General features: G+C 43.5%; 2 protein-coding genes across 3 annotated transcripts in view; both read left to right on the top strand.

Moving 5' to 3' along the window:
* The window catches only part of LOC138594568 (LIM and calponin homology domains-containing protein 1-like), a 30,590-nt gene that overhangs the window by 2,372 nt on the left and 11,149 nt on the right, over positions 1 to 17,069 (top strand). For both annotated transcript variants that reach the window (XM_069665704.1, XM_069665703.1), the window contains exons 2-8: positions 5,623 to 5,693; positions 5,805 to 5,874; positions 5,959 to 6,096; positions 6,204 to 6,314; positions 6,737 to 6,864; positions 7,073 to 7,143; positions 9,166 to 9,367. In XM_069665704.1, the coding sequence (XP_069521805.1) occupies positions 5,623 to 5,693; positions 5,805 to 5,874; positions 5,959 to 6,096; positions 6,204 to 6,314; positions 6,737 to 6,864; positions 7,073 to 7,143; positions 9,166 to 9,367 (791 nt within the window). The remainder of the gene's footprint in view (positions 1 to 5,622; positions 5,694 to 5,804; positions 5,875 to 5,958; positions 6,097 to 6,203; positions 6,315 to 6,736; positions 6,865 to 7,072; positions 7,144 to 9,165; positions 9,368 to 17,069) is intronic.
* Positions 9,404 to 16,904, top strand: LOC138594302 (microtubule-associated protein futsch-like). The gene is made up of 8 exons (XM_069665365.1): positions 9,404 to 9,429; positions 9,543 to 9,743; positions 10,202 to 10,510; positions 10,691 to 10,930; positions 12,977 to 13,234; positions 14,419 to 14,784; positions 14,906 to 15,220; positions 16,499 to 16,904. Exons 1-8 carry the CDS (start codon positions 9,404 to 9,406, stop codon positions 16,902 to 16,904), a joined length of 2,121 nt encoding a protein of 706 aa, XP_069521466.1.

Here is a 17,069-nt window from a genome sequence, read left to right as displayed (position 1 = left end):
ATACGATACTTGAGCTTGGTATCAACACGGTTTGGGGTCGTGGTTCGAGGGCTTTAAAGGTATAAAAAACAATAAAGAATCTAACCATAAATGTGTAATTAGTGATGTAATTACAATCAGTTCAATGTGGTGGTTATGGTGTGTGTGGTTGGTACTGGTTAGTTTACATACAATCTATCAGTCATGTGATCTACAACAGCACTACAAACACCAGACAACCAATCTCATAACAAATCTAACATTGTCTGGAAACAATACAGCCTATTGTAGCCACGGCCATTATTTCAGAGCCTCTGGTGTAGCCAGCAGATATCTGGATAATGGATATCCAGACGCAGACTTCCTCAACTTTGTACTTGTTTACTGTCCGGTCTGACTAGCAATTTGAGATGTTGAGTTTTAGTGTAGAAAGGACATCTAAGAACGCTAAAATACGATTGATCAGTGCTACTTGCACTCTAAACAGATTGACTGAAACTAAAGTTCATCTTGCTTCCAAAACACTTCCTAACACCTTGTCGTGAGCACGAGTAGTTAGGTAATGCTAGCTGCTAGCGTCTTAATCTCTCCTGCTGGCTCTTTGCTCAGTGTTTCTCCTACTTCGTCGTCTTCCTGCCTCCTAATTCTCCAGTTATTTTCAGACCAGTCAGACTGACTCTATTTCTAGTGGTGTATTTACACCCTCTCACAGGTGGGGATGATTCAAGTTTAACCCTTGCCTTCCTGACCCCATGCTCCAAGCAGCTTTTTCAGTCCGTGTATGTTTTTCTTGTCGGTAGGACTATGCAAAGTGTATGCACACACACACAGATGCCAATCAGCTAGGCATAATATTGCGCACACACCCCTCAGACACGCCCCGGTTGGGTGACATCGGTCACTATGGGGACATAACATGGGCAGGCTCTCAGGTGTCGCTGTTTCCAGGGAGGGCAGTAGAGCAGTAGGCTATATATCACCACATGACCCGGGCAGGAAATTAAACCGCCACAAAGAAGACCTTCCTCTCTGTTTATAGACGAGACAAGGCTGGATTAGAGAGGCTAAAAGCTGCACACACAGTCAGAGGTGCTTTAAACCTGTTGGATGAGACTTTGAGCAGGTTAAAGTTGTACAGGCTTAGACAAAACAGAGTTAACTTTAGTGACAGCATTTAACCTCTGCTGTCACCGGGCATACAGTGCATAGCAAGAGTTAAGGTCTGTCACACAGGGAATAAACGAAAGAATGTGTGTGACTGAACAAGTGTTTGTGTGTGTGTGTGTGTGTGTGTGTGTGTGTGTGTGTGCCAGATGTCACAGCTGTCCTAGGCAGATTAACTCCAATGGTCCCAGACAGCCAGCTGTGTCTGCACGAGACAGACAGAGTGTGAGAGCGGGGATTCATGGATTTTACATGCATCAAATACTGTATGAAAGAATGTGAAATAATGATGACACAGACTTGCTGTTGCTGTCAGTGATTCTCAGAGTTCTTGCATAGGAGCCGCTTGCCTCCGACAAAACTAAGCATGTTAGGTTGTGTTTTGCAACGTAAACATGTGTCATTGAGCTGTCTATAAACTGCACTACATATGAGGATGTAAAGTACGCTGAAATTGATGAATATTGAGTTAAACAATTAACCTAATTTTGTAATTAAATGTAGCCTGGGAATGAGACACATCTGCCAGCTTATGTTTTTTTTTTTGCTCTGGCAGATGTGTCTTGTCCCTCTACCATCAGGCCCATTTCAAACTGGCCTGACTCAGGTTGGGGTAATCACAAGTGTTTAATACGATAACATGAATCCAGTGAGGTATTTTAGTAAACAACCAAATGGCTGCCATTTATGTGGAACGTTCTGATTCCTCTTTCTTGTCCATTTTTAGCTTGATGCTAAAATGTTGTACTGCTTATTGTTCTATGATTAAAAGAACATTATTAACACATTTTCTAAAGCACAGTAAGAGTGCTGGAATTACACAACAGAACTGCTTTCTTTCCTCATATTGCACAAACACCAACTCTCAGCAGCTCAAGAGTCTGATGCCGTCTACTATCGCCTCACTCTGGATAATAAATCTGATCCAGATTAGACTCTTCCTCAATCTGGATTATGTCTTTATCTCTATCTTTTCCCTCTTCCTCTCTCAGGTTTTTCCTCCCTGTTTTCTTTTCCTGTCTGCGTGTCACATGACCGTTAGAGTGCAGAGTGCCTACAGCACACGATAGCATTATAACAAGGCTAATGCTCCCTGCAACATCAGACTCAGACTCCATCAGTGGTCTGCGCATCACACTGGGATCACACCCTCCACATCTCCATCAACTGGCTTTACTGGAAGCACATAGAAAGGTTCAGCACAGTTCAGCTAAGCCCTAGTGTTAGCCCCCATACACCCACAATGTATTAGAGACTACTTTAACTGTTTGGACAGTCTACTACACTGTAAAAACAATGAAAATACTTGTCTCTTAACTAGTTTGTTTATGCTGTTTTAAGAGATTTATCTGGATAATACAGTGACAGCCAACATTATCATGACCTGACATTTTTTAGCCACATGTCTGCCTGCAGCCACATACATTTTTCAGCACTCTGACACAAACCTTCAGGAATAACTCCCAAGATACAAAGAGAAAAATGACTGCAAAGCTCCTTATTATCATCCTTTTTTAATCCCGGCCTGCAAAATCCCGCCGCTTTAATGCACAACAGCATGAGGTGCTTATTAGAAATTAGACCACTGACTTCTTGCACTGCATATTTTTCACTTTCTCTGATTTCTCTCGCCTCTCGCTCTTTCCATATTTTCACAGTTGTTACAATAAAAGTAAAGCGTTCTTTGGCCTACTTCCCGAGCTTCCCCTCTGCCCCCCACACACAGTCTCACCTCAGGGTTTAAATGGAGATCTGCTGCTGCCATTCACTCGGACTGAGCGGAGCAATCCACCATGAGGACTGAGAGGCAGCCAGGGAGGCTCGAATTACTGTTGCTGGCGCTGAAATACCCCCAAGGCCTTTGGCTTAGTGTTTGTAGCAGACATTAATGCTCACTAAACACACACACTCTCTCTTCTTAACACACAATCATCACCATCTTTTTGTGCGCTACCTCTGAATGTTAAACCAAAACATGCACTCTCATACCTATCCCTATGCATAATTGCTTTAATTTAATTGCAACATTTTACACATACCGAGTAGCTAACCACCTCCACTCTCAACCCACTGTGTGTCTGTGTCCTGCGTCCCACACACACACATGCATACACTGCCTACACAAAGCACAGTCGTCCTGCCCTCGCTCAAAACAGCGCTCGCTCCTTGGTCAGTGAATTATGCATGACCACGCTGTAAATCTTTCAAAGACCTGGAGACAAACCTTAACAAACATGACATATGCCAGCACATGTGTGTGTGTGCGTGCGCGCGAGTGTATGTGTGACAACAAACCGATGAAAGACAAGAAAAAGAGAGATGCCAATGGGAAACATCTGGTCATCACTTATATAACAAAAAACAATAGGCTGTTTTCATAGCTGCAGACGCACTGTGTGTGTGTGTGAGTGTGTGTTCCTGTCATACATGTGATACACGTGCATCAGAACGATACATATAAAATGAGATATATCATAATTAATTAATTACAAAGACAGAAGAAGAAAGGCTAAATGACTCAAGTATCATGTTACAAGATTAAATGCTATGAAAGTATTCATATTACTCAGGTTGTTAAAGGTCAGTTGCATAGAAAACGGACAAAGTGGCTGATCTAAAGGAGCATATACAGTTTATGAAAAGGACAGAGAGAGTATGCCTGCAGTTGACAGTTTGGGTGCTAACTGTAATCTCTGCTAATCTGGATTAGAAGTCTAAACAGTCGAACCTCTCTGCTTTTCTCTTCATCTTTGGCTGCTGGTTACACAACAGCTCCAGAATGCAGGGTGTGTGTGTGTGTGTGGGTTGTTATAGTTGTAGTTTGCAACCACTCTTAGCCTCCTGCTTCCCTCCTCCTCTCCTGCCTGCTCAGGACACACTGAATTTGAGTCCAGGTTAGAGGATTGAGGTTATGTTTTTGCGGCTCGCTCGGGCTACGACTGCTTTCACCTAAATCAGGGGCGTGCGCAAGGGCACTTTTTTTTTGAGAATGAGGACAGAGCAGTGTTACAGCTTGGCATCAATCTAATTAGGTTTCTACTGAAGCAAAATGTTGGGGGAGGGGTGGCAGGGGCAGGGGCAGCAGCAGGTTCCTCTGTCAGGGACACAAGAGAGACAAAATTCAGCTTCAAGCACATATATCAATCTAAGAATGAGAGCAGTGACCTTCTTACTGAAATGTATTATTATTTATTTCTTTCTTATCTTTTTCTCAAGCATATTTTTCAATTCCTTTTAAACCCCCTTAAACTATTATACTTCAGGAAACACTGACCCAATCACAAGCCCCAGGGGGCCACAAATGGCATCTCCAGAGTGCTTGTTTAGACCAGAGCACAAGCAATCAGACAAAGAGCACATCTTTAGACTCTGGATCCAGAGAATGGCATTTGTGCCTGATAAATTACTTAAATAATTAATCAATTGTCCATAATAATTCAGTTTGTGCAATTTAGCAGTGCATTACGTAATGCACTGATACCTACAAATTACTTTGTTTCGGTCTTTTTTTCAATACAGTAATAAGAAGAAGAGCACGGCGAGTGATGGAGGATGATTTTGAGGATGTTGCAGCACTTAGTGTTGATGTTAATGTACTTCAGGGTTTTTCTGGTTAACCTTTATTTATTCAGGAATTTCATTGAGATCAAGATCTATTTTGTGATACCCAAAAACAAATTTTATATACAAGAGATCACAGCAAGATCTTCTTCTGCACTAGGTATGTTGTGTACTTCAGGGTAGATGTTACAGTAGTGTGGCTGCATCTGGTGTAATACAAATGATTATGTGGTTTGATGGCATTATGGGGGTTGAAGTTTTTTCATTTGTCATGAGTAGTCTGTCTTCTCTACGTGTCTGTCTTTGTTTCTGTGTGCTCTGTTTAAGTCCCTCATCTAATCGTAAGCTCTGTTTTATGTTCAGTTATATGCAGTTGTTAAGCGTTGAATCCATGAGTGACGCATAAAAAAGGAAATTATGGACCAATCAAAGCTTTTCTTATCAGACGCCACAGTAGGTAACCAATCTGCTTAAAAAATTACCTTAACTTCTAAGGTTAGTAAACTGGAGCGTTGTCAGGAATATTGGACTGGGGAAACTAGAAGGATGTAAAAGATTAATATTTGGTTTTATTTACTGCTTTAAGAATTTGGTGACATGGGTCATTAAAGTCATTTATAAAGGAAAGATGTCAAACATTGTGTGCTTCCTCCTCCTAAGTGTGTGGATTTGATTCTTTTCTTGGCTTTATATCATCATAAACTGAATATGTTTGGATTTTGGACAAAACTAGCAGCTTGAAGACATCATGTTAGGCTTGAGAAACGTGTAATGAGCTTTTTATACACGCAACAATTGACTGCTTGTTCAAAACAATATCCCCAACATGAATAAGAAATTAATAATATATATAGTTGTTGTAGCTATGGTTCTTGTCAACCTCCTTTACAAAATGTGTCTACTGTCCTCCTTCCACAGGCTGTCACAGGGAAGAGCTTCGGAGAGAAGGACTTCCGCAGCGGACTGGAGAACGGCATCCTGTTATGCGAGTAAGCCTGCGACATCCCTCCCACCCAGTTTTTGATGACAGAAGCCGCAACAACGTACATAAACTCCTTTAAGACTCAATAAATCTCTGCCTCTGCCCCTCCTCCCTGCAGGCTGCTGAGTGCAATCAAACCAGGGCTGGTCAAGAAGATCAACAGACTGCCCACCCCCATCGCTGGGCTGGTAAGGAGACACTCTCCAGAGTAAAGCAGCCTGTTCGTCAAAGTGATAAACTGACCGTCTGTGGTCCCCTGCTGTCATTTTTAGGACAACCTGTCAGTCTTCCTGCGGGGCTGTGAGGAGTTGGGCCTGAGGGGCTCCCAGCTGTTTGACCCCGGAGACTTGCAGGACACTTCCATACGAGCGAACCTCAGGGACTCGGACTGCAACCGCAAACTAAAAAACGTGAGCGTTTACTGCCCTTTCATTTGTTTTTCTTGCATATTTCTTTTACGTCAACATGTTCAGCATTCATGAAGAAATATCAAACCCTTTATATCGATGTCTCTCAGGTGCTGAACACAGTGTTCTGGCTCGGGAAGGCTGCCAGCGGCTGCGCCTCCTACAGCGGCCCTACTCTCAACCTCAAGGAGTTTGAAGGGCTTCTCGCTCAAATGAAGGTGGTGAGTGAACGCAGCCCGAGAGGACGCAGCAGTGAGGGGGAGGAGCGGGAGGCAGACAGAAAGACAGATAGAGGCATGGAGGAGGTGCGGGGGATGGATTTGTTAGTTTCCTGTCTTTGTTGGGGTGCAGGGGAGACACGCGAGACAGGAGACAAACACTTTTTTGTTTTGGTTACATGCGGCTACTCCTATTTCAGGGAGAGACAGAAAAACAGGATATGAGATTAGCTCTGCACATTTTAGTTACTGAACCTCCAATCAAAAAAGTTGTTTTGGTGCAAGACAATGAGCAATCACCATCTGGTTTAGCTTCGCAACCCATATCTGAACCCATATATTGTCTTTTAATTAGGACTCCTAATGCGTCTTTCTCACTTTTCCTTTGATTTTCTTGATGACTGACGTGTTTGTTGTGTTTGAAGGAGACTGAGGAAGGAGGGGAGAGCCCACAGAAACGCGGCGTTAGAGACAGCGGCTACGACTGCTGGGACTCTGAGAGGAGCGAGTCTCTCTCTCCACCAAGACACACCCGCGACAACTCCCTAGACAGGTGAGAGACATCTGTCAACACACATGCAGACCCAAACATGTGAACTCACACGCCAGAAATGTGAGATGACTGATGAGAAGTTGAAGACAACTGTTGTTCGTTTTGTAAAGGCTGTAAAACTGCATTGATGCAAAACATAAGGCTGCATAAAAAGTAAATGCTGCACATGTGATTTTCTAACACTGATTAGTGTTTTTGTTTTTGACAGCCTGGACTCTTTTGGCTCCCGCTCACAGCACAGCCCGTCTCCTGATGTGGTCAATCGAGGCAACAGCGATGGTTGGTTCTGATATATGAAACATTTCTGAACTTAAGAGAAAGAAAGGCTAGCTGTGTCCCCATGCAGCGTATCCTTATGCTAAGCTAAGCTAGTGGCTACAAATGTTCTCTTGGAAAAGAGCGAGTGTATTTCGCAAAACGCTCTTTTAAAGTAGCAAAACCACTCGTCTATAAATAGTCTGACTGCTGTTCACTAACATGTTGGGGTTTTAACCTTGGTATGTTATGGCAAGTCAGGCGGGTGGTGGACAACAGCTGAACCTCTCAGCCACTGTGTGTGTGTGTGTGTGTGTGTGTGTGTGCCCCAGATGCAGCAGCTGTTGCTCTAAGTACCAATCACTGGAGATTTGGACCTGGGAAACACAGGCTGAGGTCAACATCCTGTCTTTCATATGACAGTGTGTGTGTGTGTGTGTGTTTGACGGGAGAATCACAGGCATCCTGTTTGTGTCTTTCATGTTGACAGTAAAATGTGCGCCACAGGGTGACAAGAAAAACACTATTCCAAGGACAGGATTAGATTGCTTTACTGCATTCCCCGGAGGTCAGGGAGAAAGTGTGCTGCTTACAAACTGATATTTATCACCCGACAAGAAAGATTGAAAGGAGATGTGCTTAGTATTCTGCTGAATAGATCACAACACAATGACCTTATCTACAGTTCAGAAAGAAAACAAGTGACGGATGTTTATCACTTACTGCCCTATTTAAATTTGGGTTTATCACAGCGTGGGTCTATTTCTTAGCTGTGTTAACGCTGCACTTACTTAAGGCATTGCTGAGATCTGGAGACAAATCTGACAGGATATCAAACGCCCATGAGCTAAACTGTCAGACAGTCTAGCCAGATTTCTATAAGCATCTGAAAGCTTTTCTTTCCTGCCAGTCTGCTCACTTTTTAATAAAGTCGGCACATTCAATAACCATTCAATTCACTTTTCACATTCCCAATAAAATGATGGCCAAAGCCACAAAAATAAGGACCTGACGGGGCGCTGATTTAGCTCAGTTGGTAAAGCAGGCGCCTCATGTACAGAGGCTACAGTCATCATAGCACTAATCGCAGGTTCGATTCCCGGTCTGTCGATCATTTGGTTCATGTCATCCCGCACTCTCTACTCCCCATACTTTCCTGTCTCTCTTCAGCTGTCCAATATAATAAAGCAAAAGCCACAAAAAATAATGTAATCTTTAAAACATGTCTCTCATAAAGTGCAAGTCCTCTAATTTCCAGAGAGACTCAGTGGTCATTCCTGTTGAAGATGTGCATAACAACCCTGTGATTCTTTACAAAGTTAAATAGGTAGAGGAGCAGCCCCGTGAATGAATACAGATCTTATTTAACTTAGTGATGTTACAGTTAACATTTAACATGTTTAAAAGTCCCATAATATGACAAGCTCTACCCATAATGACATGTAGGGCTGAGCAATATGACAATATATATCGTTAAAACAATATGAAAATGTCTATCGTATGTGTTTTTCTATATTGTCTCTATTGTGATGTCACCAAACCAGCAGCTGAACAACTTTACATCAATTTTGACGCCAATTTTGACAACGCTTTATGTTCTAATCCTGCACGTGGGAGTGAACCTGGAGCAAACCATAGAGGGAGGTGCTGTTTATTAACGTGGACATTAACGCCCAAGTGAAAACTGAAACTCAGTACTTTTTATTTGTAGTTTTTTTTACCATGTGGTTATTTCATATGGACTAATTATTTGTTAAATAATTTGTTTGTTTGATTGTCATCGAGATATGAAAAATCGTATCGTGATGTAGGATTTTGGCCATATCGCGCAAACCCCATGACATGAAACAAGTTGATGGTAGTACTGAAAATATGAACTTTTAGAGTGAGAAACAACATGGAGCTGGTATGTCTTAGAGTTGTATAACGTTTGCAGAGGTTAGTCCTTGCATAACAAGGACTAATTAAACACAGTTATTTTGACATACTTTATAACCTTCCTCACTCTTTTCTTTTTTTTATGCTCCATCACTCTTTGTTGCCCAGGGCGAGGCAGCGACTCTGAGGCCGACGCTCCCGGCAGGAGGCCAGATGTGCGGAAGGATGACATGTTGGCCAGACGGACCGCCAGCAGTGAAGCGAGGAGCTCCATTCCCTTTAACCAGTTTCTACCCAACCGAACCAACGCCACCTCCTACATCCCGACGCCACGGCGGAAACCGCACACAGAGGAGGGAGAGCAGCGGAGGTAATGACCAACACACCAGCGCAATAAATAATTCACATGATAATTCTGCATTTTATACACAAGTGCTCCAGTGGAAAACACGAAAGCAAAACTGACGGTGAAGGTAAATCACTCAACAGAACACAAACTCGTCCTCATCCTTAATCTTTCCCTGTCATCACCGACCGTTCCTCAGTCACCCTCATGGCACGCCAGAGCAGAGCAAAAGAACAGGAGCGCACCACAAAACTCCCAAGACTGTCACTTGGGCTCCTGAGAACAATGAGGGCAAACAGGAAGAGGAGAAGGTGACACAGGAAGTGTTGGAGCAGAGGAGGCTGCAGAAGCTGCAGAAGGCAGGGATCAAAGTTCTGCCTGCTGCTGTTCGCTACAGCAGGTCAGGGAGGAGGGGCGTGAGAACTGCTGCTGCTGTTGTGCTTTGACAGTTTGGGTCATTTACACTAACGATCGTTATGATGGCAGTGTTTGTGTTTTGCTTCCTGCTGCACCTTTAACACTGGTGCTGTGGTTTGGCTTTTGGGCCTTGGTTGTAGCATTTGGCTTATTTATGACGAGGTTTGGGTTTAATTATAGGGTAGACTAATTGCTTGCTCCTTTTCGGTGTTTGTTTGAAATCATTACTTTTATATATATTGTGTAAAAGAGGTTTCATCTGCCTGGAACTGTGAGCTGGTTTGTGCAAAAACACTTAATTTTTGTCACACAGTGATTCATTTGCTTGTGAGCTCTCACTAACTAACGGGACTTTGCGAATATTTGTGCTCGCATGTCAAACGATGGATTTTTAATGATTTTTTAAATGACCTTGCCACACCATCCCATCTCCAACCACAGCCCTCCCACAATGGAGGAACAGGAAGTGAGGTCGCCGTCCCCGAACATCATCCTTCGGTGCGATAACGACTTTTTAAGCTCTCATAAATCTGCCTGGGACGCGCCCTCTGACGGTGAGGAGGAGGCAGAGGTGCGGAAAGTTCCTGATGTTCGCAAAGATGACCTGGCCTCGAGAAGAGCTAATCGCGGCACCGTCGCTCCCAAGGTGCATCAGTTTGTTCCTCCGCCTGTGTGCAGCAGCAAAGACCGGGAGCGCTGGGAGGGCATTAGACGAGCCTCGCAGCAAACACTGCAGGAGAAGGAGATCAGGTTAGCCGGCGTGTGGTTCTGTGTTCTGCCCTTTTTTGCCTCACTCACTTCTAAATATGTTCCCCTATTTTCCTGCTTTTTCTGTCTTTGCGTGTTGTTGTCACTTCTGGTTTGACGTGTGTGTGCTCCACTTTGATGTGTGCCGTGTGCTGCCGCTGTTCTGGCTCTGTGATTGGACAGTGAGAAGGAAGTGGTCCCTGACATCATTACACGCAGAGAAAATCCCTTCCTGAACTCCACCCCTCGCCACAAGGAAGTGGAGGATGAGGAGGATGAGGAAGAAGAGGGAAAGGTTAAGGCGATGCCTAATAAGCAGAAGGATGACCTGGCTCAGAGGCGGGCTCAGAGTAGGCCCCTCCCCCACAGGGAAGGACCAGTGAGCTTTGTTTCTGCCTCCATGAGCCAGGCAGATATGCAGAGGTGGGAGAGACTCAAGATGACTGAACCCAGGTGCCTGACACACACTCTGTTTCATGCAGTACAAAGCACTTAAATGCGGCTGTATGTAAAGTGAGTGGTTTGTTAATGACTGCGCAGTATGTGTGTGTGTGTGTGCTTCGAGTTTTAGCTCCAGTCCTAAGCAGATCTTTGCAGGCAGGCAGAGGAGGGGCAATAATCTGCACGGTTCATCAGATATTTTTTAAAACCTATCAAACATCGGATTGAAAACATGGATTATTTGGTACCTTAATTTGACTGCCATCGAGTTAAACCCTCATAAAGCGCCACAAAGTACGCATTATTTGAGAGCACAGAGTGTCCTGAATCAGTCTTTGTCAGCTTTTTGAAAATCCCTTCATCACTGCTGCAACAGTCGGTGATTGTGTAACAGGATTGCATACAAGACAGAACAGTACAATAAATACAGTTTTACTAAACAGTTACCATTCAAAAGAGACAAAAATAATGACTGTTATCAAAATGGTTTAAAGATTATAATCATTTTATTTTAGGTACTGTATGTCATAATCCGTCTGGTTCCCTGAAGGGAAGAGGGGGTATTACATTTTAAGTATTATTATCGTAAGGCTTTATGTGTTGATCTGTGTCTTGGCAGGTTGGTCAGAAGATTCAAAAGTCCTTATTCACTCTCCAGGTTTTGACTAGATTAAAGAAAAAATACGGCCTGTTAAAGCGTTATGTCGATTTTGGCGACCCCCTGTGGACGAAGCCGTACCTCTTATCTCTTTGCTGATTTAGTCCCGTACATGCTGGAAGACCTCCGCCAGACTACGTAAAACGCGTCCTCTGGCGGAGGCCGGGGAACTTGCTAAACTACATTTAGGACATCCGCCTCCGATGTCATGTCTCATTCAAAATCGTCAGGTTTGAAATGTAGACTGCAGACCTGCAGATTTTTTAGACGATCCACCAGTATATTCTCGTCGTAGTTCAGATTCTGTATCGCTCTGAGCCATTGCATGCAGCGAAACGGTAGTATTTCACTCCAGCGTCATACGCTGGGCTGTTTCTTTCAGAGGGAGGAGCGCAATGCATGCTGGGTGTTGTGGGAATGTAGAATGGGCGAAACCACAAGCTGTTTGTACAACTTTCTCCACAGCTATGGCGCCAATTTCAAATATTATTGCTTCTATCGATTACAGAGAACACCAGCTTTGACTGACAGTGGCTATTTCCAGGGGCGAACTGCTCCTTTAAGTGGTGAATTTTAACAAAAAATATGGATCACTCCCTTTAAATTTTTGCCCTGATAATGTGAACAACAGTGCTGGTAGGCGATATCAGGCTAGCTGTTTCCCCCGTGTACAGTTTTTGTGCTAAGCTAAGCTAACTAGCTCCCAGCTGTACCTTCATATTTAGCTTTATTTAAGTAACTTCTAAACATACTTCTTCTCGCTGTCAGTTTTAGCTTTGTTCTGTCTTAAGCCTCTTGTCTCCTTTTGTAAGCAGCTATACATCTCCTTAGGTTTAGTTTCCCATCTCTTCTTGTCTCATTGCTCCCCATGTTCTCATCTGCTTGTTTATTCCCCTCACTATTGTGCACTTCAGTCCTCTTCAGTCTTCTTTGACAGGCATTGAAAACAGAGCAGGGAACAGGCCGTTGTGTGTGAGAGGCGACTGTTGGCTGTGAGCGCTGCCTCGGCTTTTGTTTTTCTCTCACTGTGCTGATGTCATTAGATGGGATAAAGAGTTTTTTGTGTTCCCAGTAGGAGCACTAGTTACCAGAAAAATTTGGCTACCTAGAGTGGATGAAAAGCTCGGTTGTGTATGTGTCGAGTGTACATGTGTGTCGATGGCATTTAAGAACACAACCCCATGCTTTGTCCTCTTCTGTCCATCCACACTTCCTGTCTGATTCATCATTTCCACCTCATCCTTCCTTTGTCTCTGGTTGTTCATGACTTCTTTTCCACCCTCTTTCTTTCCCCTTGCTCTTTTGCTGGCTGTTGTGTGTATGTGTGTGCGCGTGTGTGTGCGTCTTCATTTGTGGGATTGTATCTACAGTGAGGCTAGCCCGGCCCCTGTGTGTCAGGCCTGTCTGGAGAAAAATTATGGAAGTCCTTTCAGCGGATCAGCAAAGGCTGGACGAGGTCACAGCAAAGTCGTGACCTTTGGGGGCGTGACTGAGATCGAGCAGCCAATAGACACAGTCACGTCAAGTGAAGGGGAGGAGACGGAGTTGCTAAGACGACTCCTTTCCAAGGCAACTGTAGCCATGCCTACCATCGGCCTGGGCTCCCAGCTTTCAGAGCGGGAACGCAGGTACGAGGACGAGGCCAAATACAAGACAACTTTGGCTTCAATCCAGAGTCTGCTGCTTTAGTATGGACTGCACTGAGGAATAAATGGGTTTATAAAGTAAAAGGCATTCCATTACTTTATAAATTATTAAAAATATAGCTTGTTATTATCATTTTTAAAAAGTTTTGCATTTCAGGCCTGCTTAAATTAGTAATTTGTAGTTTAGATGCATCTCTCTGCATTGTACTGATTTGCTTTTAGTTTTAATAAGAACTAAAGGTTACACATGCATGTATGTGCTGCTGTGGCTCGTAGAGTTAGACTGATATAAGCAAATTGCGAATGTATCAAAAGAAATATACAGTTTAGGGCTCTTTTGGGGTGGAAAAAAACCCATCAAAGATATGTTATGTATGTAAAATAGTAACCAAGGGAGGAAGCACTGAATCTATCTCGGACCCCGTTCCGCCTGCTTTTGCTCTCCACATGTTTTTTCCTGCATACACTGCATACGCTGCAGCCTGCTGATACATGATTGGTCAATATTACCCAGACTACAAGCATAGTACAAAAGGAAACCAGAACACTTGCCATCCCTAAAATCCAGATCCCTGCCTACAGATTCTACATAGAAATGTAGAATCTGTAAATAGAGATTACCTAGGGAGTTACCTGAACAAAAACTCTGTATATGAAGGGATATGAAAGATCAAAGGTTTCACTGGACACAAAATTTTAAACACCCCTGAGTGCAGGATGAGTCTTTTTTTATTTTCCGGGAAAACAAGAAGACTAAAATGTTTTAAAGAACATCTTTTAAAATGACTCTTTGTCATTACTGAGCCAGACACTGGCATAAAGGGGACATTTAACTGAAGTGAAATACTTACTTAAAACTTAAATTTCCTCTAAGATATTACTCCGTTTGTTCACTTCTGATATGTGTTTTAGAATTGTTTTGGTATCATCACAGCAGGAGCAGCAGAGGTTTATTTTGTTTTCTTTTGTAGATTTGCATCAGTTTTGCATGTTTTCTACCTCCTATTTGTTTGTTGCTAAGATACTTTCCTCCTTTACTATCTTTATTTTGTACTCTTACTGATCACCTGCTTTTCTGCATGTTCATGCCTGGATTTTGAATAGTTTTGGATCTTAATGATCCATGGTTGTAGCTGCAGTTTGAGCTTTATGTGATGCTCTCACAGCCAGGTGGAGGGAGCTGACGTCAATCCGACTAGCCCTCCCTCTGCTGACCTCCCTGCCTGGACCCTTGAAACCTCTCCCACTCCTGCTGAGCTGGATGCACGTCTGGCTCAGTATGAACGGAGGGCGGAGGAGGAGGACGACGACGACGAGGAAGAAGAGGAGAAGATCCCCGATCTTCAGAAAGACGACATGATGGCGAGGAGGACAGGAGTTTTCCATAAACAAAGCGCTGTCACAGCGACTTACAACCGTTTCCTGCCTCTGCCCGCCTCCCAACGCTGCACACAAGGCGAGGTCACCACTGATGCTGCTCCGCGGAGCAAGAAGGAAGTTCAGGCAGAGAGGAGCAAGAAGCTGATCGTCAGGTGGGCTCAGATTTGTGTGGCAACGTCTAACAGCATGAGGAGGCACTAACAAGCTTGGTGTGGAAAACACATTCTCCAGCTCGATGTTTAGTTGTTTCAACTGTAGGAGTTTCTCTCATAGAGTGGATCAACAGCAACTTCCCATGGAAACACCTAAACCACACCCGGAGATGACTGTGATCAAAGCGACGTCTCACAGGGAACGTGAATACGACGACGATGATGACGATGAGTATGATGAAAATGAGCCTGCGCCTGACCTGGAGAAGGATGACATGATGGCTCGAAGGACCGGATTGATACAAAAATCGAGCGCAAGCAGAACAAATCAGTTCCTGCCGACACCCGGATCAGTGAAGTATAACATTGCCCCAGTGTCTGCGATGAAGCCGTTTCACCACAGACCTAAAGTCACAGAGAAGGTGGCGAGCGAAAGGTATTTACTGGACGGGAATGATGAGATTGTGGTGTTGGTTAACTACTGCAACTAACAAAGATGGAAAAGATGAAGGTTTAATTATGTTTACAAGTAATAGCCTGGAGTGCTAACACTAATACGTCTCTGTGGACTCAATGCTGACATGTTTGAGTGCCGGCAGCGTGATGCCTGATGTGGTTTCATTTGTATATTTGTATATGAAAGGAATGGTCGACTTTGAGTGGCTGGATTGTTGGAGCTCAGGTTCTCTTACGGTTGATAAAGTTTGTGCCTGGTTTGGACTAATCTAACCTGTTTGTTGTTGTTGAGGTTTAACCTTGGTTTTATTTGGCATGACTTTAGTTGTGGTTCAATCTGAGTATGGAGTTATCTTTGTGTTTAAAGAGTAAATCCCTGCTGAATCACATAGGCACGAAAACAGCTGCTGCACTTTGTATTCGAAAATGATTTGGTTGGATCACCCAAACTACAGAAGGTTAAAAAAAAGTACATTTTTAGGCAAAGCAAGTTTATTTACATATATAGCATATTTCAGCAATAAGACAATTCAAAGTGCTTTGCGTAAGACAACAAATGCATCATTACAAAGGGCAAAGAAACACATTATAAAACAGACATGAAAAAGCCAAGTAAAGATAGAATATAAACAGAAATATAAGTTATAAAATATAAGAGTAAAAGTTAGTAAAATAAGTTCACAGTTTCATTTCAGTACTACTCATGGGTATACTGTACATGTCTTTGAAAGAACAGGTCACTTAATGTTAACCAAAGTAAGTATTCATTCTTTATGCATTACCGCTAATTTCTGGACACTTTGTTCACCACATGCGCTAAATTGTATGTTGTTTTCCAGGGAGACATATTCCAGATTTTTGGATGTTCAGTTTATGAGCTGTGTGCTGAACACAGTTAAGTCAGACTAGGAATACACCAGCTGAATAGTCTGTGTTTTTCCTGTAACTTATAAAACCAGAGTTGCTTAGTTTTTTGTTTCCTGCTGTTTTGAGAAACATTTCGAGTACTGCAATCACGATTCTGTTCTCCTCCATTGTATGATGGTAGCTATTAAGAGCTATTAAAACTACCTGCATGACGGGCTACAATAAAAACTAAGTGAGAAATTATTTTGTGTAATTTGGGTGATCTGACTAAGTACTGTTCTGACAACATCTACTGGGGCGCTTTCAGAAGTGCAACATATCAAATCGAATAAAACGAATAGATGCAGTCTTCTGTTGTCTGTGATGCAGTCCTCTGTTGTCTGTGATGCAGTCCTGATTTACCCTCCATGCTGTATTTGCTGGTAATCTTGGCCTTGTCACTGGATTTTAGCAGCATCGTTACCGTGGCAGCAGAACCTCTGGCTCCTTCCTCCAAAGCCCCGACCCTCCCAAAGCACGCAGGGCTGAGGGAGAAGCAGGAGGAGGATAAAAAGCAGGAGGGAGCGTTCTCAAACTCCTCTGTCACAGATGTGACTGAGCCCCTCTCTGCTCCACTGCTCACCCCTCCACCCAGCCCTGCTTCTGCTGCTGCTGCTGCCATGACTTGTAAAGTGGAGGCAGTGAGTGTGCAGGAAAGGGTTGAGGAAAAGGTGGAAGAGAAAAAGAGGGAGGTGAATGAGGAGCCGCGAAAGAAACCCTCCTGGCTGGATGACGATGATCTGCCGCCCATGATGTGAGATGCCCGTCTGAGTCTTCTGCATGCGTCTTCATCACTCCCCTTCTCAGATTTATCATCCTGCTTTTGTTTATATCATTTTAAATCTGTGAATGGAAGAGAATGATTGAAAGGTGGCAGGTTTCAAGTGGACGCCTCTGGAGATATGGAAGTGTGACATTGGCAT

The sequence above is a fragment of the Semicossyphus pulcher genome, unplaced genomic scaffold, assembly GCF_022749685.1.
Source record: "Semicossyphus pulcher isolate SPU_LCO1_2020_fin unplaced genomic scaffold, fSemPul1.0.p SCAF_17, whole genome shotgun sequence".
Classification (NCBI taxonomy): domain Eukaryota; kingdom Metazoa; phylum Chordata; class Actinopteri; order Labriformes; family Labridae; genus Semicossyphus; species Semicossyphus pulcher.
This window is presented reverse-complemented; position numbering and strand designations above follow the sequence as displayed.

Excerpts from the sequence above, each read along its gene's own strand:
- LOC138594302 (XM_069665365.1), top strand. The coding sequence starts at position 9,404 with ATGATAATTCTGCATTTTATACACAA. Across the intron at positions 10,931-12,976 it reads AGCCAGGCAGATATGCAGAG|TGAGGCTAGCCCGGCCCCTG; the intron begins GTGGGAGAGACT and ends TTGTATCTACAG. Across the intron at positions 14,785-14,905 it reads AGCAAGAAGCTGATCGTCAG|AGTGGATCAACAGCAACTTC; the intron begins GTGGGCTCAGAT and ends TTTCTCTCATAG.